General features: G+C 33.6%; 3 protein-coding genes across 3 annotated transcripts; 2 read left to right on the top strand and 1 right to left on the bottom strand.

Moving 5' to 3' along the window:
* Nucleotides 1–1,957: 1,957 nt before the first annotated feature.
* TRIADDRAFT_63385 (expressed hypothetical protein) lies at nt 1,958–4,033 on the top strand (the record flags this gene model as incomplete). The annotated part of the gene is made up of 7 exons (XM_002115911.1): nt 1,958–2,092; nt 2,209–2,280; nt 2,407–2,483; nt 2,637–2,740; nt 2,875–2,930; nt 3,118–3,309; nt 3,435–4,033. The coding sequence occupies 7 exons, from the start codon at nt 1,958–1,960 to the stop codon at nt 3,519–3,521; spliced, it is 723 nt and encodes a 240-aa protein (XP_002115947.1). The 3' UTR covers nt 3,522–4,033.
* Nucleotides 4,034–8,342: 4,309 nt separating this feature from the next.
* On the bottom strand, nt 8,343–16,828 carry TRIADDRAFT_30232 (uncharacterized protein; the record flags this gene model as incomplete). The annotated part of the gene is made up of 41 exons (XM_002115770.1): nt 8,343–8,408; nt 8,642–8,739; nt 8,821–8,981; nt 9,126–9,208; nt 9,326–9,400; nt 9,468–9,617; nt 9,733–9,867; nt 9,947–10,036; nt 10,108–10,164; nt 10,259–10,333; nt 10,416–10,525; nt 10,600–10,692; nt 10,779–10,860; nt 10,956–11,057; nt 11,158–11,268; nt 11,378–11,414; nt 11,504–11,553; nt 11,639–11,689; nt 11,768–11,831; nt 11,916–12,028; nt 12,136–12,274; nt 12,383–12,441; nt 12,515–12,602; nt 12,686–12,767; nt 12,882–12,970; nt 13,160–13,272; nt 13,381–13,509; nt 13,583–13,670; nt 13,774–13,828; nt 13,954–14,071; nt 14,139–14,227; nt 14,307–14,373; nt 14,483–14,528; nt 14,675–14,727; nt 14,842–14,921; nt 15,035–15,150; nt 15,229–15,284; nt 15,448–15,498; nt 15,788–15,919; nt 16,360–16,551; nt 16,667–16,828. 41 exons carry the CDS (start codon nt 16,826–16,828, stop codon nt 8,343–8,345), a joined length of 3,807 nt encoding a protein of 1,268 aa, XP_002115806.1.
* A 1,923-nt stretch (nt 16,829–18,751) lies between these two features.
* On the top strand, nt 18,752–27,143 carry TRIADDRAFT_59883 (uncharacterized protein; the record flags this gene model as incomplete). Its single annotated transcript, XM_002115910.1, has 35 exons — nt 18,752–18,886; nt 19,313–19,373; nt 19,474–19,604; nt 19,746–19,826; nt 19,917–20,074; nt 20,181–20,330; nt 20,470–20,609; nt 20,679–20,789; nt 21,444–21,475; nt 21,579–21,621; nt 21,696–21,790; nt 21,869–21,931; nt 22,162–22,317; nt 22,424–22,504; nt 22,573–22,680; nt 22,773–22,806; nt 22,880–23,052; nt 23,132–23,253; nt 23,344–23,430; nt 23,498–23,570; nt 23,658–23,758; nt 23,845–23,941; nt 24,198–24,267; nt 24,611–24,687; nt 24,759–24,966; nt 25,083–25,167; nt 25,248–25,389; nt 25,467–25,535; nt 25,611–25,694; nt 25,770–25,850; nt 26,149–26,215; nt 26,438–26,575; nt 26,657–26,786; nt 26,870–27,008; nt 27,102–27,143. The coding sequence occupies 35 exons, from the start codon at nt 18,752–18,754 to the stop codon at nt 27,141–27,143; spliced, it is 3,564 nt and encodes a 1,187-aa protein (XP_002115946.1).
* Nucleotides 27,144–27,180: the final 37 nt, after the last annotated feature.

Raw genomic sequence — 27,180 nt, 5'->3', positions numbered from 1 at the left:
CTGATTCCAATGTTTATGAAAACCGCTCGACGGATATACAGTACAGTAGTTAGGAAATCAGATATCACCCTCTTAGAAGTTGGTACTGGAGCAAATCATCTTTGTACTTAACATTTCAATGATATTTAAGCTGCAAGTTTCAATAGTTCAGCTAGTTGCTCGCGTTAACAATAAAATGAAGTTTGGTCCAGCATTTGTATACGCATTTACAATTAACTTTTCGCATTATGAGTTACAGGTACAGTAACATAGTTTTAGCTTTTAACTATGTAGCCAGTGTGTGCGCTGTACTCGTACAGTATAGCAATACTGTAGTATCCTGTAGGTGAGTTACAGTACGTACAACTATAGTCATGTATGGAGTAACTCCTGAAAAGAAACATTCACATTTACATGCACTAAACTGTTTATCTGCATAGGTAGAATCTGGATAATACATTTGATTCTTCATCGATAATTAATATTGATACGTTTAATGTAATTAAACTTTTCGAAATTGTTACATTAGCCATTACTTAAAGCCTACTTGTAACCCTACTAACTGTACTTACCAGCTACGCTATGAGGGAGTAAAATATTGCTATTAATCTCATTGCATACAACTCTATATTACAGCACGTTATAGCGTACTGTTAACGTGAAATCTATACGTATTCAATCATGGCTGAAGAGAAAACAAATAAGCAGTTAGTGCTACGTGGCTATGGCAGTGTTAACAAACTCCAGGTACAAAAGAAATCCCTTGCTGCACCGGCCAAAGACGAAATTCGAATTAAAGTTGAAGCATGGTAGGTGGACACTTAAACTGTAAAAATGGACTTGATTTTACCAGCATTTTTCGTAATGTACACGATATGTAATTCTATATCTTGGCTAATTAGAGCATTTTACAACATTATCATCACGTACATAATTAGAATCAGCGATGGCGTACACGATCCACTATCATTAATATTAAATGATAACCTGCAAATAACTTATAAATTGGTAGTATTTGGAAAGTTTGGTCTTTGTTTAATTCTGCACTCTATTCAAAATTTATCTTGTTCAAATGCCATTAATAATATATAATTAATTATATTATAAGCGCGTGCATATACGCGTATTTATTTTAATTAGTTAGCCTATTGATAACATAAATTGATTTACTGCATTTTATACTATTGAATCTTGTACACTAAAAACATAAGTTCACCAGGTGGATAGGCTCCATTTTTTAGCATGATACTAAAATTTTATAGTGCAACCGAGCTACTGTCATTCCATTATCAGATTTAGTGGATGCCTAAATATGATGAAGCCCTCAGATAGCTAAAAATTCCTGCTTTGCATTCTAATAGTGCTGGTACATTGCTATTTAATTAACAGAATTCTTTTGAGATCTTGCCTAGATTACCTTGTAATAATTATATGATATGTTATCATGCGGATATCCTCTGAACTCATTATATTATCATATAATTATCGCTTTATTGTAGCGGAATTAACTTTGCTGACTTGATGGCATGTCAAGGGGTTTATGATGTTAATCCTACGCCGCCTTGTGTATTAGGGTATGAAGTTGCTGGTGTGGTTGATAAATTAGGTGAAGGCGTGACTGAACCTGCTGTAAGTATCACAAATTTGATATTAGAGCGTTACGCGAATGGTAGGACATCTATCAAGAGTAATGTCATATATGCTTTTATGAATACTTTAATGCACTAAATGAAAAACATTATTTATTTACAGTTACTTAAATTCATCATGATATCTTGATATTACATCTGTAGTAGAATACTTAAAATTTTATTTTCTTGATATGAAGTAGCAGATAAATTTCTATTAGGCTAGAAAGTGTATTTATTTGGAGAAATCTCTTGCCTTTACTTGTCAGGTTGGAACTCGAGTAATAGGTGTATGTCGATCCGGCGGATGGAGTGAATATGCCATTACTGCTGCCGATCTAGTGGTGGTAATGCCTGATAGTATGTCATTCGAAGAAGGGGCTGCTATCCCTGTAAACTACCTAACGACCTACGTCATGCTCTTTAATTTTGGTAATTTACAAGAAGGCCAAAGCGTTCTATGCCATATGGCTGCAGGCGGTGTCGTAAGTCAAAAATTTTATATCACCCAATTTTACCAATATATAATTTGCTAGCTTAGATTACTTGAAATTGAAGTTACCATTATATTGTCTTTAATATAAAAAATTATCTTATGCAGGGCTATGCTGTTGGTCAGCTCTGCAGGACTGTCCCTAAGGTTACGCTTTATGGTACATGTTCCGCAGGAAAGGTATTGCTAGTTTACTGTTAAATCAGACAAATACGCAGTCTTTCCCATGGATAAAATAAATGATAAAATGTAAATTGCCTATCTATGAAAATTAATTTGTAATATGCAATAACTTTTTATTACTAGCATGAAGGCGCAAAAGAAAATGGATATACCCATTTAATCGATTACAGAACCCAAGACTATGTCAATGAGATAAGAAAGTATTACGCTTTTATATTTCTTAATTTTAATTGACATAATGAATCAATATATTTCGTATATTCCTTTAGTTAAAGATATTAGTAATATCTCATTCTAAATATACAATTTACTAGTAGACTAATACAGTCTTAAAATGACTCTATCATTTTTAGATTAGAACCAGAGGGAATTGATCTGGTTTTAGACCCATTAGGTGGCACGGAGAATAAAAGAAATTATGACTTAACAAAAACCTTTGGCAGACAAATCGTCTATGGTAAGGCTATACTAAATAGTAAATATATCTGATTATTGGTTTACCGCGGCACAATCTTTAATATTTTCTTGGCAGTATTTTTTTGTTGTAAAGCGATACTACAATAACATACGGACATGTGTTCCCATTTGCAGGGAGTGCTAATATAGTAACTGGTGGGAGTCGTAGTTTGATGAGTATAGCCAAAACGGTATGTTAGTAAGTTAGTTTTAAGTTACGCATACGTTTTAATTTATAGCCTCAACTTTTATCAAATTATCACGTGTACTATTTTGTGTTCAAGTGATAGAAATTGAACCGTAGCAGCAAGCAACTAACACAAAAATGTAATTGTAACATTTACATTGTTAAAATTTTTTCTTCTACTATTTCCTTAGTGGTGGAACACGAGCGGAAGGAGTCCATTAGACCTGATGGCTGATAACAAGATGGTTGGTGGAGTTCACCTTGGCCATTTGTTTACTGGCTACTACAAAAAAATTTTACCTCCAGCTTTTTCTGATATTGTTCGATGGTATAATGACGGAATTGTTAAACCGAAAATTGATTCTGTTCATGCTTTCGAAGATGTAAGTGATAACTAAATGTACTTTACAATCTATAGTAGTGAAGTATTTATAATCAAGTTGTACTATAAGGCTGGTTAAATCACACCGCTGCAAATAATATTTTCTTTCATTTCATAAAACTGTAGTTTACCGATGCCTTCCGTCGTATACACGAGCGAAAGAATGTTGGTAAAGTTTTATTCTCTCCAACAAAAAGCCCGAACTCGAAATAAGTCCATCGTCCCCTTAATTCAGCACCTATTCTATTTTTACATACTGTTCTTGTCGAGTAATTTAACAATCCTTAGTGCTAAACCATGCTACGGTACAGCCATGGTCTATATTTTAATCGCTTATGCATGTCGCTTACAGTATATTTCTTTGCTCATATTTGAATTGGAGATGTGTTACCATTTTTTTGTTGTTTATTTTATTCATAATACTTATGCTATTTATTAATATGTAAGTTAAATGAACAACGATAAAATTTCTCTGATCATCTATTAAGGCGTTAATGATATTAGTATTTACTGGCTGAAGAATCATCAATTAGTAAATTTTAATTTAACTCAGACTATGGCATTATGTCAAGTAAGTACTAGAGTATTTGGATACTTATACGCTCTTAATCAATAACTGCCCTATTTATTACCTATATTCACGGTAAAAATAAAGTAGTTATTGAACGTTATACAGTATTAGAGTACGCTTTATACTGAAGACTGTAAAAGTGGGGCCGAAATTGATTATAATAAAAACGAGAATAGATATGTCTGGAACGAATTAATGGCTATAAATCTAATAATGGTCATAGGAAAAGGATTTATTATATCTTTATAGTTCTGATATACTGTAGATAAACATTCTTAAAAAGAAGACAATTTGCAGCAACCATCTGCCATGCGTTCTGCAGTATGCCTGATCATGGGGACACAACAAAAGATCTTCTAACAATCTCGTATATCGGAACCGTAGATAGACAGCATCCGTTCTGTAGCATATTCTGATCAGATATATAAGTAAAGGTTTTCTTCTACCTCTACGCTTCTGATAAACTATAGACAGATACTCCATAAGAAGAAAACAGTTTCTATCAACTTTTGTAGTATATTATGTTCAGAGATATAAGATAAGGATTTCTTCTATCTTTATAGTTCCGATAAACTGTAGACAGGCACCATTCACAAAAGAAGATAAGTTTCTGCCGTCTGTTTCGTAGTACAGTATACTCGTATTATGATCATAAACATATACTGTACCGTAGCTACGGAAAGCATTTCGTGAACATAAGACAGTTTTTGCCGTATTATGATCATAAACATATACTGCACCGCAGCTACAGAAAGTATTCGTAAACATAAGACAGTTTTTGCCGTCCGTTCTGTAGTATATTCTGATCAGAGATATCTAAGAAAAGAATTTCTTCCATCTCTATGGTCCTAATATACTGTAGATAGAGATAGCATTCATTAAAAAGACGCTTGGTAACTTTCTACCTTCCATTAATGAATGCTGTGGAGACCTGGCTACTATCTACTATTGCTTCGGTTAGTGAACAGTACGTGCATGCTATTAACTAGAGTTCATACTAACAGCTCGTAATGAAGATTAGCACTTACCATTAACACCATTGCGCATAGTCAATACTGTCAATTGCAACAGGCCAGATGGTACTGACGGACGTTATACGGTGTGCCTTATTAAGTGCTGCACGCTTTAGCTTAGGAGAAGAGCAGCTGCAAGTTAATCAAATCTTACTGAAATCTTCCCATCGTGAAGCTTAATTCCAAATAATTCTACGCTTAATCGTCGATTTCTAACTAGTGAGGAGGACTTATTCCTCGATATTCTTTGTTTTTTGTAGAAACATAAGCAATATTGATAGTAACAGTAGTAAGGCTAAGATTGCTGATGATATATGAAATGCTGCTGTAGTTACGCAAAGAAGGTAAAACTGATTTCAACGACGCGTCCAGCATCGAGCACCTTGTTAATGGCATAGACTATCAAGTATATAGCTGCATTTAAATTAAACATGAAATTTAGATTAAAACTTGGAGGAACAGGGTATGCAAGTAGTATATCATAGCTATCTAGCTTGATATTTGGCGTAATACGTATATAAATGGCGTGATTCATGTAGCTGATCAACATTTCTAATTTTTCTTTCTTTAGATTGTGTCTATTCTCACCTAGCGGCTCCTCTATAAGCTCTGCGTTAATCATTTTAACGAAGCAATTCATGCGACAGAAGAGAGTGTAAGTCATTATGAAATTATATACTATGTATTTTGCCTAAACGGAATAGCTATTAGAAGTGCACCAATGCTCTACCGCGAAGGTCAATAGCAAAAACATATCTGTTTAATTTAGGTAAATGTATTTACTGTTATTAGAACTTCATATACACTCTTTATCAAAGAATATAACGAGAAATTTTCAAAGCTTAAAGCGAGTGGAGACCAACAAAATGCAGGTATAATATATTATACAAATTTTGTAGTTTTGTAAGTCTGGCACCATCAACCTTTACTATGTTAGGTCATATAATAAGATCATGTTTTGATGCTAGTAATATTGTTGAAACATGACTGTTTTCTGGTAATACACTTTAATACTTGAAATTACAAGTTTTTCAATGTCAATGAACTATATATAGAATAGAAAATTTACGTTAAACTTTAACGGATACAATGAACTTAATAGTAAAATGAATTGATATTATTCCACTATAATTTACTAAAGTGAAATCTTCAGTCAGAATCGCTTGGGCACAACTACCAAATGGAGAAAAAGAGGTAATAGACCAGAATAAACGTTGAAGTGGCAAGAATAGTATAAGAAAAATACAGACCGTTAAATTATTCCTTTTACCGTGATAGATAGTAATAATCAGCACTTACAGATGATGGTAACATTTTATTTAATGGTAGTTCGAATAGTTATTTATTAGTCTTACAAGAAATTATGTCCTCGTATGTTATTTTTGAAAAATGCTCATCATCATTACAAATAGGAATATAAAACTAGGGCTAAAATATTAAGGACTAGCCAATCGGTAACTGATAATCAGCCATCACAAGATGACAACAAGCCATTAGAGCAAGACTCGGATCAAATCATACCTACTTCTACTGCAACTATAAAATTACCGAACAGATATAAAGAGGTATATGCATATAAACTTACTAAGAGTACCCTATTAAATATTATCCCATCTAGTAGGTATGCTGTAGTAGAGTATATTGTAGAGAAATTACAGCTTAGGGAATAATAACTCTATTCTAATCCACTGTATATATATACATTACTAAGCTTGTTATGATGTAATTTTTCAAATAGAAATCATCAAAGCGAATGCCAAAGCAAGAGTCGTTACATATTTATGATCCTAAAGTAGTGTATGAACACAAGTTATATTCTTCGAAAGGAAGAAAGACTAATAAAATATTACCGACTCCTGCTAGTAATAAAGATGCCAAGAAATTATCATCAGTGATTATGAATTTCACTAAGGCAAGACTTAATTTAGAAATGATACCTTATTATTGCACATGAACATTGCTGTGTTCAGAGTAGAGTCTTCTCTCTGTTTAGGACTTTATTGGAGAATTTTGCGTTCTTGCTATTTCGACTTTGTAGTAATAGCTATGTATCCAAGATTCTATTATAAAGAACGTTATAATAACTGCTACATGTACATTGTTAAATACCTCCTATCATATAAATTAGAATAAAGGTGTTAATCGAGTTGTTATGGCATCATCACCGGAATTTCTACGGAAGCCTTTACCCCGAGGTAATTTAAAATCCCTTAACTTCTTTACCTTCGCGATGATTATCCTCATAGATATTACTATATAACTAATTTACACTTTTTATTTTCACTGTAATCGCGTAAATCCCGCAATACTAGATGATTCTATATTGGTTAGTTATGCAAAAGATGTGAAACCAACAAAAAATAAAAAATTTGAAGAAGACGTTAAGGAAATGCTGTTAAATCTATCAGAATTTGAAGGTATAACGATTTTTAAATTAAGAGGCAAATAATTACAACTTTTGCTATTTATAGTATACAGTACATACATACTGTATATGAATGTATTAACTCCTTTCCTACGCTACATTTATCAATGGAATATCTTTGCGTGTCTTATCTTGTGATGTTATCACTAATGTTTATTTGGCAGAATCTTCAGTGGGTAAAACCATTGCAACTAATTATGTTAGCCAGCTAATGATGATATGTCAGAAATTACGGATACCATTGGCTAAATACAGTTACGAAGAGCAGCGACAGGATGACGGAACTCTCTCATTTTTTGGTGTAGTTTATTTAGAATCGGACGATTCGAAAACGATTACAATTAAGGGTCTAAATTCGTATAAAAACAAAAAACTAGCACGTCAAAATGTTGCATACTTAGCTTTAACAAAATTTATAAAATTGAAAGGGTATGCTAATCAGTAAGTTAGTAGGACATAGCAGCAGTAAAAGGTACTTACTTATATGATGTAGGTATTGATGCACTTCTACATCGCACGATATTGTACAGTGGCATGCATGTCATACCTAAACAACTGTCTTTGGTAGGCAATGCATATATCGGTCAACTGCAGCCCGTTTAATAATTTAATATTCTTTCGCAGATATTCTATCTTACTGAATCTTCTCTAAGCATGTTGCATTTAAGTCTCTCGCTAAGCGTATATTATCGGCATACTGCTGTAGCTCAAAAATTCATTATGTGTTATTACAAATATGATTTCATTTGTAGTTTTATTCCCAAATTATTCAAATACATTTTCTTAATCATTTCTATGTATGAGTGTATATTAATTATAGCATAATAAAGGAATTATCATTTCAATGTAATATAGACGTCTTTATGATTTCTTTGTACTCTACTCTTACACGCTAAAGTACGCTTTAGTGTAATTAAATTTTACAAAAGTGACGAGAAATAAAATCAATAATTCCGATGATGCAGCTAGGTTAATTTTTGTTTGCCCACTTTAACGCAATTGTAGCCATTGCATTAATAAATATATTAATCTGATACCGGATTATATGCCCCATAGCCACCGCCACCAGGCGATATTAGTCGAAAAATATCCTATGTATCGCGTGAATTAATAAATACATATATATACGTTAACATTATCACTTCTGAAAATCAGGGCTTTTATATTACTATCTAAAATAGCTAAAAGTTATAACGTTAACCAAAATTCATTTAATCGTATTATAAAGCTTCTGTTATATCTTAAATTTTAAAATCCGTCAAGCCTTAAAGTAATCATCTCAGGTCAAAAGTAAATGCAATATCTAATTGTCTTTCATACTTACACCATCCTCAACATCGATTGAAATTTTGGAACCTAAATTGGCTTGTCGTCCGTTTTTATATATTAAAATATTCTGTCCCTTTTTGCCAGGTTCTCCTCCTATGTTATGTTTGTATAAATATTAGAAAATGAATTTAAATAATCAAAGCCAACTATAACATTATTCTCTTTATTGCCTACCCAACAATCCATACGGCTCAAAGACCCGGCGCTCAGTTAAAACAGAAAGTGTTAATGACTTTCTAAACATCAATTCTCTTATCACTCCGTCACCACCACACCATTGTCCTCTTCCACCAGTATTAGGCATAATTGTAAAACTTTTTAAAATGATAGGATATCTAATGAAAAGTAATACAAATTTTGAAGAATCCCTTATCAAAATACCGGATAACTGTGTTACTAAGACATCAGAAGGCTTATTCTGATATTATTAAAGCGGTATAAACTCGTTAACTTCAAATTCAAGACGGTAGCACTTGTACCTTTTTTCTAAGATTTCTGCATCGGTGATCCTAGTATTCGTCATATGTGTATGAATACCGCTGCGCCCATTCCAAGTTGGCCCCTGATATATAAGTTTGAAATAGAGGTAATACAAGTGTAGATATAGAATTTTTCAAAAGTAAAATTTACAGTCTGCATACAATAATTCGTTGGAAATATTTACAATTACAAGTCTTACCGCTCCAGCTCCTCCAGCAACAGTTTCATAGTAAGCAATACTTCTGTCGCCGAAAGTGATATTATTCATACATCCCTAGGAATTAACAAAATTACACAGATGGAGAGGCACTGCGTATAATAAAGTATTAATTATAAGGTACCTGTGAAGCAGCGCACGCAGAAAATGCTTTGAATACAACGTCAACAATACGTTGTGAGGTAAGGACGTTGCCGCCAACTACAGCAGCATTTTCAGTTGGATATAGTATTGTGCCTTTGGGAATAATCGTCTTGATGGGATTTAGACAGCCCTAATGACCATAATTTGGAATTGTAAATATAATCAAATTACGAAACAATGCCTTAGACTTCGCTATACCAATTGAAAGTAGTTAGTACAAGATTTAAATTAGAAATTAAACAAACCTGATTAAGGGGTATATCGTGATTTATCATGCATCGTAAACAATAAATGAGAGCTGACAACGTTACTGCTGGTGGAGTGTTACAATTTCCTGCAACTTCAAGCCCCGTACCAGTAAAATCAAAAACAGCACTAGCCTACAAGGATGATAGCATAGACTTAGCCGTCTAAAAATAAAATTTATAAATTTGAAAATTAGACAGAAACTATATGAACCTCTTCCTCGTTTATTGTGACTTCTAACTGAATCTGTGTACCGTCATCCATATAGTCTACCGCAGATAGCGTTGCTATTCCTTCTTTTGTCTGATGAAGCAAGAAGAGAAGTCAAATTAACTTATTACAAAATTTTCTACTTATATTGCTATAGAATTTACCTTATTACGTTTCGCAACTTCTCGTAACATATCTCGCACAGCAACTTCTGCATTTTCCTATTCCATAAGAAACATTAATAGGACAGAGCTTATATTTTGCAAATTGATTAGCTTTGATTTCTAAACTGACAAATAATCTGCTAGTACTAACCTGAATATGAGTCATATAGGCTTGAACAACCTCCAGACTATATTCTTTAATCAAGCCTGTTACAAGCGTAATGCCCTATCAATATGCAATAAACTTTGTTATCTGCCAAATGTAAAGAAGCAAAATCGTCGCTAATGAACAACTTAGATATCTTTACCTTTTGATTTGCAGCGACCTGTGCACGTAAATCAGCCAAATTATCGTGAAGATTACGAGTTCCGCTGTTTCCAGGAATTTGTCCAGGGCGCATAAGCATCTCTGTAACTTCTACAATAAGATATTCGAAACATTGGTATTAAATTTAACAACACAACAACTACTTCATGGATTTCAATAGTTACCTTTTTCTTGAAATATTCCATTCTTTACAAGCTTAAAAGACTTAAAGATTGCACCCTCCTGTTCTAAAGTCGTAGACCTTGCCGGCATCGATCCTGTATTGGAATTTTAGTAACAATTTCCATATTAGCAATTTAAACCAAGTAGAACAAGGAAAAATTTCGAATGTTTTCCATGGTACCTGGAGTGATGCCCCCGATGTCTGAATGGTGGCCACGATTGGCCACGAAAAATACTGGCTTAGAATTACCAGTATAAAATACCTTTATGATAATCACAATATGTGCCCGCAATGAAAAAATTTTTACTTTTTCATTAAAATACCACGTAACAAAATGCTGTATAATAGTATACTTACAGGTGTTATAACTGTTAGATCTGGCAAATGGCTGCCACCAGCCTGGGGATGATTAGCAAGAATTACGTCTCCATCATTTAATTCTATATTTAATTTTTCAATCTATGAATGCCAGCAAACACAAGAAGGAGTTAACCAATCTCACGTAGATGTCTTATTTCAACTAACATAAGCTCATTTGATTTTAAAATCCATACTGCACCTGACACTTGACTGCCTCTTGCATTGCCCCCAAATGCACAGGAATATGGGGAGCGTTAGCAACAAGACCACCATCTGGTCCAAAAAGAGCACATGAGAAATCCAAACGTTCCTTAGCAATTATTAAGACAGAACAAAATACATAAGTGCACATCAGTGATTGATTATATATTATCGGAAAACTCAATATTTATATCAAGTCAGCGATTTTTAAAAAATACCTTTATGTTAGTTGAAATAGAAGTTCTTTGTAAAATTCTGAAAGATCCGAAGTATAAATAATAGCAATGCTAAGCACGTATAGTGTGAATAGCTAGTAGCTAAATTGAAATAACAGTTTACGTTACCTTCCCATCTGCTCTGCGATACTCATAAATCGATGAGAGAAAATAGAAAGCTGTCGTAGAAATAAAAGTCGACTTCAATGATCCGTTTTAGATCACATCTTTAGTTTTATACTAACACTCCAAATGCAAATATACCTGAACGACATCAAGATTATTTCCGATAGTTGCTATTGAACGCTTTGCAATCTGTGCATGTACAATTATAAATATTTACGAATTTTACCAGATATATTTATTTCAATTCTTATCGAGAACAAATCTTACATGAATAATGATATCTCCAAGTTTATTTATTACAGCTTTGCATGCAGGCTCTACAAGGATCGTACTATCGAAAAGCATTATAATAAATATAAATTTGATTGCTATTGCAAATAGATTTTAGTAAGAAATGAAATACTTATGGAAATACCTGTTTTTATCAATTATGATTGCTGGACCAACAACTGTATCGTTAATTTTTAAAGATTCTAGTAGGTAGACTTTCGTCTCATGATAACCGTCTTCAAAATAGCATTTCGTAGTCTGTGTGACAACAGCAGAAAATGGTGTTCTTATTATTGTAAAACTGTTATCATATTACGTATACTCGTATATCAACCGGTACTTATCATTATTACGTGTACCCTTACCCGTTCAAGCGGTGGGGCTCCATGAGCCATCGGTAAATCATACGATTGAGTAATACCGGACATCCCAACTCCTCGAACTCTAATATCACACACTTGGATAGTACGATCGGGTATCATAAAACCAAACTCTCTTTTATACCTATATATGCAGTACATACGCGTATATATTTTTACACGATACAAAACATGCTTTAAAAAATCTATGCGTGGTACTGTATAAGCTAAAGATGCAGTCAATTACCCATACCTAGTAGTAAAAATTTTACGAAAATCTCCATTCCTGCAACATTCATCCGTGGCTATTTTCTAATCAAAGTACTAATTATCAGTAACTAACGAAAAGAATAGGGAAATATAACATCAAAACTTGATAAATTACCGTATCATCAGGTGAGGACTGACACATAAGGGCGCAATCAGTACCCTCATAAAGCATATTAAGAAATGCCTCGGTCTTAATCTGAGATCTTAAGAAGAGTGTTAGGAAAGGTTAAGTGATGAAATTAATCTTTTCAGTGAATATACACGTATAATCAGTAAATCTTCGTACTTATGAAATCCCTGCACCATTAACTCTTTAATACATTTACCACGTAAATAATCGATTCGTTCATCTAATTGTTGAAAGTCACCTAAAGTTATGAGAATTTAATCCGCTGTTATTTATTATAATGTGGACTAGTTGAGATTAAATAAATGATTTATTAAAACCGCAATCAGAATTCAGAATTGAGTCTGAATCGTACTTTGCTTATATGTAGCGGCACATGGTTCTTGTTGTTCGTGCACAACATCGGCAAGAGCCATGCCATACGCCGAAAGTATTCCAGAATATCTATATCGAAAATAGAGGGATCGCCCATTAAAAAGTTCAACTTCAAAATAAAGGAAATTAATATAATTGCTGATAATTAAAATAAATAAACACTTTGTTTAATTTTTAATTAAAAGTAAGTCTGTAACGGTATAAATGATACATAAGCATTATGCCTAATGTTAATGGGAGATTTATCTATAAGCTAACCTATGTATAACAACTTTGGACATTCCCAATGAACGAGCAATAGCACATGCGTGTTGGCCCCCTGCTCCTCCAAAACATGCTAATATATGTTGAGATGTATCATAACCCTTTCCCTTGTACGATAATGTAATAATAGTGCGTTATTAGGTTAGTTTTCGAATAATTGTTATAGCAATATGTTGATACACATTGATTTATTATAATGAATTCGTTATTCCTACCTGTGTTATTGATCGAATAGGTCTGCACATTGTTTCATTTGCGACTCGTATAAATCCCATTGCAACTTCTTCCAAAGATAGGTTACTTTTATTCACACGATCACCTTCTCCAGCAAGGAATTCGTTTACCTACAAAAATAAAAATTAAATTTAAAAATATGACCCGAAAGGCCACAACATTAATTAGAGTAAAGTAACTTACACTATCGGTAAGTAATTGTAATGCCTGTCTGGCGGCGCCTTTATCTAATGGGGCATCATTATTTTTACCAAAAATTTTAGGAAAATATCTTCGCATTTAAATGTGCGTATGAGAAGAAAAGTTACAATACAATCTCCAGTTAGGGTGAAATGCTAGATAAACATGTTTATATTTTAGCTATAACCACTCACTCTGGCAATAGTCTTCCTAAGCATAAATTAGCGTCTGTAATAGCTGCTGGTCCACCTACAAAGAAACATACAAATTCCAAAACAGAGCTTTAGCTCTATAAAAGTAATATAGTAAACTTGGTAAATTTATTGCGAAAAATATGCTAGAAAGTTATCGGATCAAAAATAATATATTCTTACCTCTACCGTAACAAGCCGGACCAGGATTAGCTCCGGCAGATTCTGGACCAACAGTAAGAACCCCAGAAATCAGAAATAGTTTCGATCCTCCTCCAGCAGCAACAGTGTTTATATCTAGCTATAATTCCGAAGAGATGCTTTTTACGCCATAATTTATTGAATTCGATAATAAAAATAAAAAATACTTGCGGTGCTTGTATAGTAACTCCTGCAATGGTCGTTTCAAAAACATGCTCAGTTATTCCAGCATATCTTGATACGTCAGTGGATGTACCTGCATTTTAAATCACAAGCGTATAGGCCTTCTTGATAACACACGCACTTCGCGACGCAAAAGTAGAATGACAACTAACCTCCCATATCGAAGCCAATTACTGGTACTTCTGTTTCACTATCATATGATGTCACCGCATACCCAACCTTAGCAGAAATTTAATATCCCAACTTACATCTTATACTGTGCTCATACATCCTTACGGCATATTAAATTTGCATAAATAATTTTCTCTATCAACACCTAGCCACCTACCACTCCTCCAGCAGGTCCAGATACAATAGCTCTCGAGCCAATAAACCTAAATATAGTATCATCACTATTAAATTCGACAACATTTTACCATAATAAAAGTAAATGTATTAAATCCATAAGTAGACTTTTGTTTTTGTTGGATACATATAACAATTACTACTACGATAATTAAAGAAATAGTTGCAAACTTACTTGTCGACCGGTGTTAGACCACCATCAGATTGCATAAAGAGTACTCTTACGTTCTATTAAGTAACATAAGAGTAATAGTTAAATTATAGAATAAGTGCACTACACGTTTGTACAGTTATTCTGTCCTACAAAAATCTAACAAATACACATGTAATATCGCATTTTACTTTTAACCCTTCATCAAATCCAGAAGTGAAATTTCGAATATATTCGTCGATGCAGGGTGTCAAATAAGCATCCACACAAGCTAAATTCAATATAGAAATAATCGTGTTTTTAAATTTATGGTAAGAATTAATAATACAAATCAGCTTTAAGATTAACTACAATGTAGACAATAAAAACCAATATAGTACGTACCAGTGTATCCTCTTGGTACAGCTCGTAACATTGGCATAACTTCAGACGAAAGCGAAACATGTTCAAATCCCATTTGTTGAGCAATTTTACCAATTCTTCGCTCATGTTCATCGAAGCTAAATTTGTAAACAACATATAATCAGTCTGCACTACCTGCAAGTTGATTTATAAGTCACAGATAAGATGCTCATTACGTGTAAGAATGTAAGAGGACAACAGCTAGGCTAGAAATTCCTTTATCTAGTACTTTCTATAAAGGAATATGCATAAAGCAAAATATTCAGTCTGACTGTAAATATCTGTTAAACACCTATAGAATGGCATTGTTAATGTTAGGATACCATATAACTGAAATCTTTATAGATATGAGATATGAAGAATCCATCCGGTAAAGTTAAGTTACATGGTTATACCTGTAAATCACTTTTAAGCTCTTCTTCATTAATGGCTTTGACTATTTTAAGCTATAGATATCAAAGAGGAATAGGTGATTAATTTAGTGTATCCAGCATTCATTCTCTTGCCAAGGATATACATATTATTATAAAAAGAAGGTGTGTACTACTGTACTTTAGGCGAAATATGAAGCTACCAAATAATACCCTAGCATTGAGCACTACTAAAAAGGAAAATACAGTAAAGGCTAGCGATAAAAATCCTACAGATTTCGATATCAACTGTGATACTATGATGGTAACAAGTATCTAGTTTTACAATTCAATTGTACATGAATAGACTGCCTGTATAACGAACCTTTTCATTGGTTTTACCTACAACAGTAGGTTTATTTTTCAACCACTCCAGACAGCAATCCTGCCTATCTAGTACAACTCTTTCATCCACTTCAACGATATCTTCATAAAGGTTAGTAGGGCATTCAATTTTCTGATATTGTCAAAGTAAAAGAATGTTAGAAAACAGTCAATTTACTAAACGAGAAAACGCCTGAAAATTGCTTTCTGTGAAGTAAGATAATTGGGCTTCAAACTACCTACAAGACTGTGCTCGTTCATTAAGAAGTAACTTAATTATAGAGTCGAGACTAGTACAACTCTGAAGTTTAAGGAATGCTACGACCTCATTGGATTGGCAATATGATAGTAGTAGGACTAATAGCAACCATTATTTTTTTTTACCCATCTAATATGTTATGAACGTAGTAATCAATGATACAATCTATAAATGTTATGGCGTTCCAATGACATCTAATCCTTTTTATTTGTCTACTTGCAGTGTAATCTATTTATGACAGAAATTGATACAGTGGCTAATAGGGCTACAATGAAATAAAAATTGATTGCACATTATCCGCCTAAGTCTATTACCAAGTCAAAAATTTGAGGTCTAGCTTGACTACCAATGTGTAACAGATGACGAAATCCACGATTAATAACTAAAGCCATTCTTTTGCCCTTCCTTTCCAACAAGGCATTGGTAGCCACCGTTGTTCCCATTCGAATCCACTCAATCTTCTGTGTATTGATTGGTTGACCTGGATCGATATCATAGCCTTCATGCTATATACAAATAATATAGATACAGTATCACAAAAGTCCATTGGTATCATGAATGCTAGGCTACATGGCATCAAAATAAATGTGATCAATATTTCATCCTTTACTTTCTATGCACCTGTTGCAATATTCTCCTGATACCTTCGGTAGGAGCATCTTTGTATGCAGAATCAACTGAGAGTAATTTCATAGTAGTAATTTTACCTGCGGGGCATTCGGCATAGATATCAGTAAACGTTCCGCCTCGATCAATTGCAAATCGATATTTTCCCGTTGTCATGATTGCAATATAAGTGTTGCTGTCCCTTTACAATCAATGAAAATAAAATCCAATCACAATGAATAAATTAATTTACGCTGGATAGGCCAAGCAAGATGATCAATTTTGAGCCAATGAATAAGATTAGAGTACAGTACTGATACTGAATGATCTGGATCGATCCACTGCAATACTATAAAAGTGTCAAGAAATGTTTTTTTTCCACTTTTTCTCAACTCTATCCCCCAAAAATTGATTTTACGTTTAGTTGATGATAATATACAGTAAGTATAAGGATGATTACGATACGGGAATCATTGTACAGCATACTGTACCAGGACAGCATCACCTACTTAGGATATAGTATAGTATACGAACAACTATACGCTACTGTACTATACAGTAATTGCATCTGGCGATACTGTATGAAGATTTCTCCTAGCATTCATTTTGATTTTTGCTCATTCATCACTGACTCATTTTAGCAGTATGTACGAGTACATCTATATCTATATATACAGTATACTGTAGAGTGGAGGGATTCAGAATATAAAAATGTTTTCCTAAGCTAGACACTTGCTAGACACTCCTATGGAAGTGTCTATGCGGAGTGTCTAGCTAACATTATGATACATTTCTTATAATCTGGATCCCTCGACTGTATAATCTACTGCATAACAGCAGAATTTCAGCGTTTGCCCCTGTCCCTGTCTTTACCTTTACAGTACGTACTAGCGATCAATTTCATTCATAAGTGGAAAAAAAGTTAGAAGCAAGCTAGCTAAAATTGCGAGGAGGTTCAAACTATAACTTGGTAGGTGACAAGACAATGCTATTGGGAGGGTTTGTAGCCGGTAACTGGAGCCCTGTAGCTGAGAAGCATTTGTATTTTACTTTTTCATATTTTGATCTAATAGAGCGAAGAGAAAAACTAAATGTAGGGCCCCATTGGAGGCATTTTCCTGTACTATACTATACCTCTACAGTTATGCCAGATCAACCGTACGCTTGCGCGATATTGGTGACAGTCAGGGAGATGCTGTTGGGAATTTGGCCAGAGTACAGTACAGTGTACAGTACTGTACTGTACCTGGACTATGCTGGCGACACCTCTACCGGTACTACTGTACAGTATGCTAGCTGAGTTGTACGAACGGTAACGAACCTGCAACACGGTTGTTACAGTGTACAGTCCTGTTTACAGTGTTAAGTATTGTGGTCTATAGTACAGTACTGTACAGTACAGTACTGTATCGAAGGAGAGCTGAGTTGTACTGTACAGCACAGTACGAACCGGTAACACGATTGTACAGTGTACAGTACAGTACAGTCATGTTTCACAGTGTTAAGTATTGTGGCCTACTGTACTGTACTGTACTGTACTGTACATTGTACAACTGGTACAGTATCGAAGTAGAGACAACGCTTTTGGCTCTGTATTACTGTGTACAGTATACAGTACAGTACTGTACTGTACCTGGACTACTGTATGCTGGCGACACCTCTACTGGTAACATGCTAGCTGAGTTGTACGAACCTGCGACACGGTTGTTACAGTGTACAGTCCTGGTTATAATGCTAAGTATCGTAGACTACAGTACAGTGTACTATGCTGTGCTGTACTGTACTGTACAACTAGTACAGTATCGAAGGAGACAGCGCTTTTGGCTCTGTATTGGAAAACTACCGTAGAAACTAACAAAAGATGACTACTGTACAGTAGAAGTACTGTACAGTGTACTGTACGTGTAGTTCACGATAGTCAAGATACAGTACTCTACTGTACTGTACAGTACTGTACAGTACAGTACATACCCTACAGTGTACAGTACAATCGTCACCAGACCTGCTATCCGACTGCATCCTCGGTGCATGGTAACTCGATAGCTCATTCCTGCGCAATCGAGAGTCTCCGTCTTGAAGCGTTTTAATGTCGGCATCATCATGTACGCTTGCTATAAAGAAAGTTATCCTCCAACTGCTGTTAATCATTGCTTAGCTTGCCATTTTTATTCCTCGGATCGATTAAATCTTTTAACAGCAGGTCCAACATGCATCCGTGTATATGATATCATTAAGGTATGACGATAGAATAAATACAATCCTACAACTCGACTTGTCAAGGCTTCAACAATGACAAGAGCTAGATGACTAGATTGCACGGTGGATGATGCTCGATCGATTCTACTAGCATGTTGACTAATCTAGTTGTACTAAGGTAGTAATTGCATGCTGGTCTATTTCAGGGCAATAAATAAATTAGTTTCTATTTTTATTCTCATTAAACACTATTTACGATCATTATACTGTATCGCAACATCAGCTTGAGAGATAGCCAATGTCGATTGTCTAGTCAATTTAGGCCACAACTCTTCTAATTTGCTCAAATCAACTCTATCAACATGTTTACGATCTATAACCTCTTGCAAGATTGTACTACTAATGATATTATCCTGGTAACATCAATCTGATACAGACAGTATATTTGTTTCTATCCTATTCTAGGACCAAGAAGACATCGATTTAGATAATAGAAGTGATAATGCTGACAATCACCTTAACAAAGGTGCTGCTGCTAAGTAATTTAACTGAAAGCATTGCCACGGCGGTATATGCTAAAAAGAGATCTACAGCATAAAATGTAATGCCGTATTTTCACTCCACAGACAATAAACTCCATCCTGAATTAGAATTCCTAGCCAGCTATTCCTTTTATGGCAAAATTTATGGCATAGAATCTGTACGATTTCGACATCATCATCGTGATTCGCTATTTATTTGTTTTGCCGATGCTAAGGTAATTATTAATGAACGTTTTTATACCACGACAATGATCGTCATGACTTGATTACTTCGTTGCTCGTACAGTAACAAGATACTGTCATACACAGTATTCCATGACAAATCCTAAACATCTTCTCAACTTTATCACATATAGCTATCACTTGTAGAATATGACGCTGATAATAGCAATTTAACAACGTTATCACTGCATACATTCGAAGATGACGAATTAAAGGTACGTCCAATTGTATAGTTCCTATTGGACTATTCAAGGATGATTTAATGGACAACAGTATATACTCTAAAAATCTTATCTCTATTTCAGAACGGATTTTCTCGCAATCTTTCTATACCTATCATTCGAGTTGATCCTGATAATCGATGTGCTGCCATGGTTGTCAGTAACGTACATCTTGCAATATTACCTTTTCGACATCGAGGACCAGCAGAACAGCAAGTACAAATTGATCCTAAAAATACAAGGTATGCGTACTACTTTTGTCTTGAGCATGAATTCAACACACAACATCAGCTGTTTTGTCGTACCTTTCAATTTACTCTAATATAATGGATTGATTTGAAAATATAGTGGCAAGTATCCTTTGATGCCGTCGTATGTTGTTGATGTACGCGATTTGGGTAACGAAAAAGTTAGTCGGCTTATCGATATTCGCTTTCTCGAAGGTTATTACGAACCTACAATATTAATCTTGTGTGAAATACTTCGTACATGGTCTGGGTAAGCTCAATTTTTTTAGAGTATGATTATTACATAGTGAAGTAAAAATATATACTACTAGTTTGTATTATAAGCAACAAATAGTTAATAACCTAATGTATTGGTCATATTATAGCAAATTTTCTTTACTATCTTGCAGACGTGTTGCCGTTAGACAAGATACATGTTCAATATTGGCTGTATCACTAAATACTATTGATAAAGTCCATCCTGTTATTTGGTCATTGAATAACTTACCCTTTGACTGTTTGGGTGCAATTACTGTTCCAAGACCTATAGGTAATATCTATATAGAGTATGTTTAAAAATTTCTTTTTGAAAAATGGTAAATTCTAAAAATTTTTTCAGGTGGTGTACTGATATTTGCTGCTAATTGCTTGCTGCACTTAAATCAAAGCAAACCTCCATATGCAGAATCTCTTAATAGCATCACCGATGAATCGACCACCTTTCCTATGCGTATGCATCATTAATTGAAAATTCTGATGTATCTAATGCTTTACAACTTAAGATGTTAGTAATCAAAATAGAATGACACTCATGCTATGCCATTACATATATTCTAACTAGGTATCCAAGATATGACTTTATCATTAGACTGTTCTCATGCTACCTTCATAAATAATAATCAACTCGTTGTCGGTCTAAAGAATGGTGATTTGTGCGTAACGCTTATTTCCAAATATTGACTCGTAACGAAAATATTACTCTTTCTTATCACCAATTTACTTGATTTCTTAACCACTTTTAGAGTTGTCCTGAGTTTAATCACTGATGCTATGTATAATGTAAAATCATTCAACTTTCGCAAGGCGGTGAACTGTGTAATCACATCTTGTGTACGTAATAATTAATTAATTCATGAATTAATATACTACGGTTTACTTGACCAAAGAAATGTTAAACTATTCAATGTCTTAATTCAATTTTGTAGATTTGTAGTATTGGTCCCAAATTTATTTTTCTAGGATCCCGGCTTGCTAATTCGCTATTATTAAAACACGAAAAAACATCGGAGGAATTAGTCGAAAGATGTAACATATGCAATTTACAATTACATTATAATCTTGTTATTGGGATAATGACAACTGCTTTTATTATTTTATCTCATAGATGATGCTGATCTAGCGCCAAATACTCCAGAAGTAGGAACAAAATTATTTTTCTTAGAAATTGCTAGTATTTTTAGATCTTCAAATACAAACATTTCATAACATTTTACACATTTTACACGATGCTACTGGATAGACGCAAGATACTGATGAACCAACATCGAAGAAATTACGAACGGGTAATGAAACTTTAATTTGCATTTATAAAATATTTTTTTTGGTGAACTGATTATATTCTGTTGGTAATATGTAGACGACGAAAAGGAAGATGAAGAATTGGAGAAATTGTATAGTGCTCATACCAGTTGCACTGCTAAAGAATCCTATTTGCGGTCATATACTTTTGAGGTTATTTAATGATCTGTAAAGTGTTCAGTAACGTTGTAATGTACTGGGATAATCATTTCTTAAGCATATTATTTCCAGGTTTGCGACAGAATTCTCCACGTTGGTCCGTGTGCAAGTATAGCAATTGGTCAAATATCAACTGTAAGCATAAAATACCTTTACTGTAACTTAAACGATATATTTTTACGTATGTAACTGCTCATTTGAAATGTACTTTTGCTTCCCATTCCGACGTATTATCATTATCAATGGATGCAATTCTTCGAAAATCGTATCAACAGGATGAAGTAAGAAAGATTTAAACACTAATTATGAAGATAAAGCCTTTATTGAATTTTGATTGAAAAATGTGAAATCAACTATTTATGTAGTTTGTACAAGAAGAGTCCGATGTAGAAGTTGTAATATGCTCTGGTCATGATAAGAATGGTGCTTTGTCGGTACTGAATAAAGGCATTAAGCCGCAAGTTGTTGCGTCTTACGACTTACCAGGATGTGTTGATATGTGGACTGTAAAAGATATTCGAGTAAGTAGAACGAATATATACACTAAGGTATCAGTTTACAGGTGCATGCAACATTCATTTATCATTTCTTTTATTTGCAATATTTTGTCTATTTTTACATTACCAGTTAAACGATGAAAATGATGGTGATTTTGAAACTGAAAATACTCACAAATTTTTGATTATTAGCCGGGACAATTTGACCATGGTAAAAAATTTAATAATCACTCTTATTATAATTGGCACTTTTGTAATTTTCACATTATATGTATATAGATTTTACGTACGGGCAAAGAAATAACCGAAGTAGAACAGCTTGGATTTTTGACTCAGACGAAAACTGTATTTGCTGGCAATTTAGACAACGGCAACTGCATTATTCAAGTACAACAAATGATACAAATAACTATACTAGATTACTATTAAGTTATTCGCTAAGTCATAACGATACTTAATATGTGTTTTGCACGAATTAGGTAACACCCTACGAAGTGATTCTCGTCTCTAAAGGTTAGGGCTTAAAAATATTTTCGTTTTGAAGTGCATTGTTAGCGGTCTTACGTATTCTATTATTACAATGTAGGAGAAAAGATACAACAATTAGAATTAGAAAATGAGAGCCCGATAGTATTTTGTTCCTTGCAAGATCCTTACATTTCTCTGTTGTTAGAGGGTGGTAGTATCATGATGTTAGCTTTTGAATTAAGCGATAACGGAGAAAAACAAGTAAAGTTGGTCAACACGACTCCGCTAAATGTAAGTTCCGTGTAAATTTTTGCATCTTCCATTATTTAATTATTTTAAAAGGAACTGCTTGGTGTGTCTATTTCTGCAGCATTCTAGAATAGCGGCTTGCTGCCTATTTCAAGACAACAATGGTAGGATGTCAGTTTCTGATGGTATATCAATACGTACTCCAAGCCCAACGAATGAACCTGCAGAATTGATGGAAGATGAGTTAGTAGCTATATAGTAAATACCCTTACAGTTTTATCGTCATCTTAAATCTAACTAAATCTCCCTCCTCATTTATTTGATGCAAATTAGAAAATTTACCATTGACGATGATGAATTATTGTATCTTGATGTCAATGATACTAACCTTCAAACAAATGATGTACCAGTCGCATCGACGTGAGCCTATTTATTCAACGATAATAATTCTTTCCGGCTCTTGACATTTTTTACCTACTTTCTACAGATCTTACACAGATAATTTGGAGCGAAAAGTTAGCTACTGGTTATTCTTATGTTTAGATAATGGAAAACTAGAGGTATTGAACCTACTCGTGGATTAGTATTACTTCATATTTGAAACATAGAAAAATTATAATACGGCCTTCTCTAATAATAACATTTAGGTCTACTCAATTCCATCTTATGATAAAGTTTATACTGTAAATGGCTTTGCTCTTGCTCCTTTGATATTAGCTGCTACTAGTGATGATGAAGATAGCTACAGGTAAAAATAAAAATAATAGCTGTATAGAAAGGCTAGATCAGTATGCATTCTAGAAGCTATTAACTTCTCTACTTGTAATCAACTAGTAATACTGATGGCGTTCGATCTACTGGTAATATGCCTCACGTTAATGAGATTTTGGTGGTTGGGATGGGCTACGAACAGAGAAAGATCTTGATTGTAGTAAGTATTTTATGTGACTTTTTGAAAATATTTTTAAATTGTTAAAAATCAATTAATACTTTGGACTCCACCACGTATTATCAATAGACACATATCGATCAAGACATCATAATTTATGAAGCATTTCCGTCAACAACAGAAATAAATAATACGTTGCGATTAAAATTTAGAAAGGTTAACCTATAATGTTGCTAATTAAGCTATCAGTACAAGTGTCATATAATAAACTATAAATAATTTATCTACGTGATATTAGGTACCTCATGAAATTCAGCTAACAGAAACTAGAGCTCCAGCTGGAGGCAGCATGGGACTGTCAACTTTAGGTTCATACTCTTATATAAGGCTTAAACATTTCATTCGGCTATGTTCGTACGAAGCTTATGCAATAATATAAAATATGAGTACCTGTGTAATGGAGATTGTAACTTTCCAGGAACTGGATCCTTACTGAGATACTTTGAAAATATTGCTAACTATTCTGGGGTATGGATTAACTTATGGAGTATATTTTAGGAAATATAGTTTCATTAATGTTATAGATTAGCGAAGAGAAATGGTTGTTATGAAACTAAAAGAATGTCAATATGTAGGTATTTATTTGTGGAAATTTTCCGCATTGGCTTTTAATGACATCGCGTGGAGAACTTTGTATCCACTCTATGGTAGTTGATGGATATGTTAAGTGCTTTGCACCATTTAACATTGCAAACTGCCCTAACGGCTTTCTATATTTCAACAGTGAGGTACGTGATTTCCTATAATATATAATTCGACTTCACATTATCCTAATAATCTATTACTATACCGTACTTAGGAAGATCTTAGAATCTGTGTGTTAGACCAACGCTTTACATATGATTGTCCATGGCCGGTTCATAAAGTTCCATTAAGAAATACCCTACATTTTATTACACATCATTTTGTCACTAAAACTTACGTGATTATTTCAAGTACGATGACTGTATGCGAGAAAATGCCTCATATCACAACTGAAGATAAGGAGTTTATTCCAGTAGAAAAAGGTATCGCAAGTCTTACAGTTACTATGTTCAACACCATTTTTTATACTTAGCACTGTTATAATTTCTAATTTAGTTGCAATATCATCTATAAAAGTCTAATGTTCAGTTTTCCTTAGGCGACAGATTTATTCACGCTCCAGTCGAAAAATTTTGCTTACAGTTAATAACCTCAGAAACATGGGAGATTATTCCAGATGCAGAGTTAGTTAATAGTAATACAGTAATACTTTGAAAAATTTCCAGATCAATTAATACTGCAATATACACATAAATTGCATTAGAATTCAGATGGCAGAATGGGAACACGTAACTTGCCTTAAAAGTGTTAAACTAAAGAGTGAAGAAACAGTCAGCGGTTTGAAAGAGTTTATTGCTGTTGGAACAACAAATGTTTGTGGCGAAGAGGTTGCCTGCCGTGGCCGGGTAATAGAGCTTTTGATATATAAATGCGATGGAAGTTGCAGTTTGTCAACTTAGTTATTTATTCAATTCTATCATAGATTGTAATTTTTGACGTTATTGAAGTTGTTCCTGAACCTGGAAAACCGTTAACAAAGAACAAAATCAAGGTGCTATCAAGTAATTTTTCAAGTGTTTGAAATCTACTTTGGTAATGTTCTTGTCAAAATTTATCGAAACTGTAGACCTATTACGACAAAGAACAGAAAGGTCCTGTTACCGCTATTACATGTGTTGAGGGCTTCTTAGTGACGAGTATTGGTCAGAAGGTAACACAGCTACAGTATTCGAAATTAATGTCTAATGATTTTAGCGATTGAATCTCATCTTTCTTAACCCATAAGATTTATATATGGGAGTTTCGGGATAATAAAGATCTTATCGGTATGGCGTTTATCGATACTCTAATTTATATACACTCCTTGGTAAGCATTAGAAATTTTATTTTGGCGGCCGATATTCAAAAGAGTATTTCTTTATTTCGATTTCAAGTAAGTTTTATTGCTTTCATATTTCGTTCGTTTATTATTATGCAATGTTTAATTGTGCTAATTATAACCATTACGTAAAATATTCATTGTGCTATCACAACTCGATGCAAGGTTAAATATAGGACGCTATCGCTAGTAAGCCGTGTAAGTGACAATTATATTTATCAATTTTATATGTATTGCAGCAAACACATTGGTAGTTTTTACAAATTTTTCTTATATTTCATTCTAGGATCGCCATCAATTAGAAATATTTAATACCAATTTTTATGTAAATAAAAATCAGTTAGGATTTGTAGGTAATTCATTTGAATTTTCCAAAAAATTTGTTATCATCGTGACGTTTCTTATCTAACGTTGTAATAAACTCGTGTAACAGTATCCGATACAGAACAAAATATATCTTTATTCCATCATTCAGCTTTAGGTAAAAAACATGTTCTTTACATTCAGCTTGTAAAAGTTATTGCTATGATGTATACTATTTCAACTTTTATATTGGGTTTTTCTCATTGATTTAGCTCCTGAAAGTCATGGCGGTCAATTTTTAGTTAGACGTGCTGAAATTCAAACAGGAAGTAACGCACATGCATTTTTCAGGACCAAAGTACGGGCATTAAATCAAAGACAGAACGAGAATAAGCACATAACTTGGTTTGGTATGCATATTACTTTTTATTTACATACGTAAGCTAGTTGTGTAAAATTGAATCCTAATAAAATGCTATTTCTCATTCAAGGTACACTTGATGGTAGTATTGGATTACTTTTACCGGTAGATGAAAAAGAATATCGACGTTTGTTTAGTTTACAGGCGAAATTATCTATATATCTTGAGCAAAATGCTGGATTAAACCAAAAAGCTTTTAGGTATCTTTAATAAAAAATATAGATGCTAACATAATAAACAAATTATTATGAAGTGATCTATTATCATACATATTATTTTTTAGAACTTTTCGATCTCATCAAAAAAAGTTACAAAATTCGATGAGAAATATATTAGATGGTGATCTCTTAAAACGTTACTTCCATCTTGGCTTCGTTGAAAGGAGGGATTTAGCTAAACAAATAATGTCTACGCCTGAGCAGGTTATACAGTATGAATATCTCATGAGCGATATGGGATTTCAAAAGCAACATTAAAAATTTTAATGACTAATTTTTTTATTTTTCCTTTTGTAGATCATCAATGATCTAACGAAGTTGGAATTGTCGACGATTTAATTAAAATAGTGTCTTTACAGTTATTTTATATTGTTGG

This window comes from Trichoplax adhaerens, genomic scaffold, assembly GCF_000150275.1.
Source record: "Trichoplax adhaerens TRIADscaffold_12 genomic scaffold, whole genome shotgun sequence".
Lineage (NCBI taxonomy): Eukaryota > Metazoa > Placozoa > Uniplacotomia > Trichoplacea > Trichoplacidae > Trichoplax > Trichoplax adhaerens.
The sequence above is the reverse complement of the archived record's forward strand: the minus strand, read 5'-3'. Positions and strand labels throughout refer to the sequence as shown.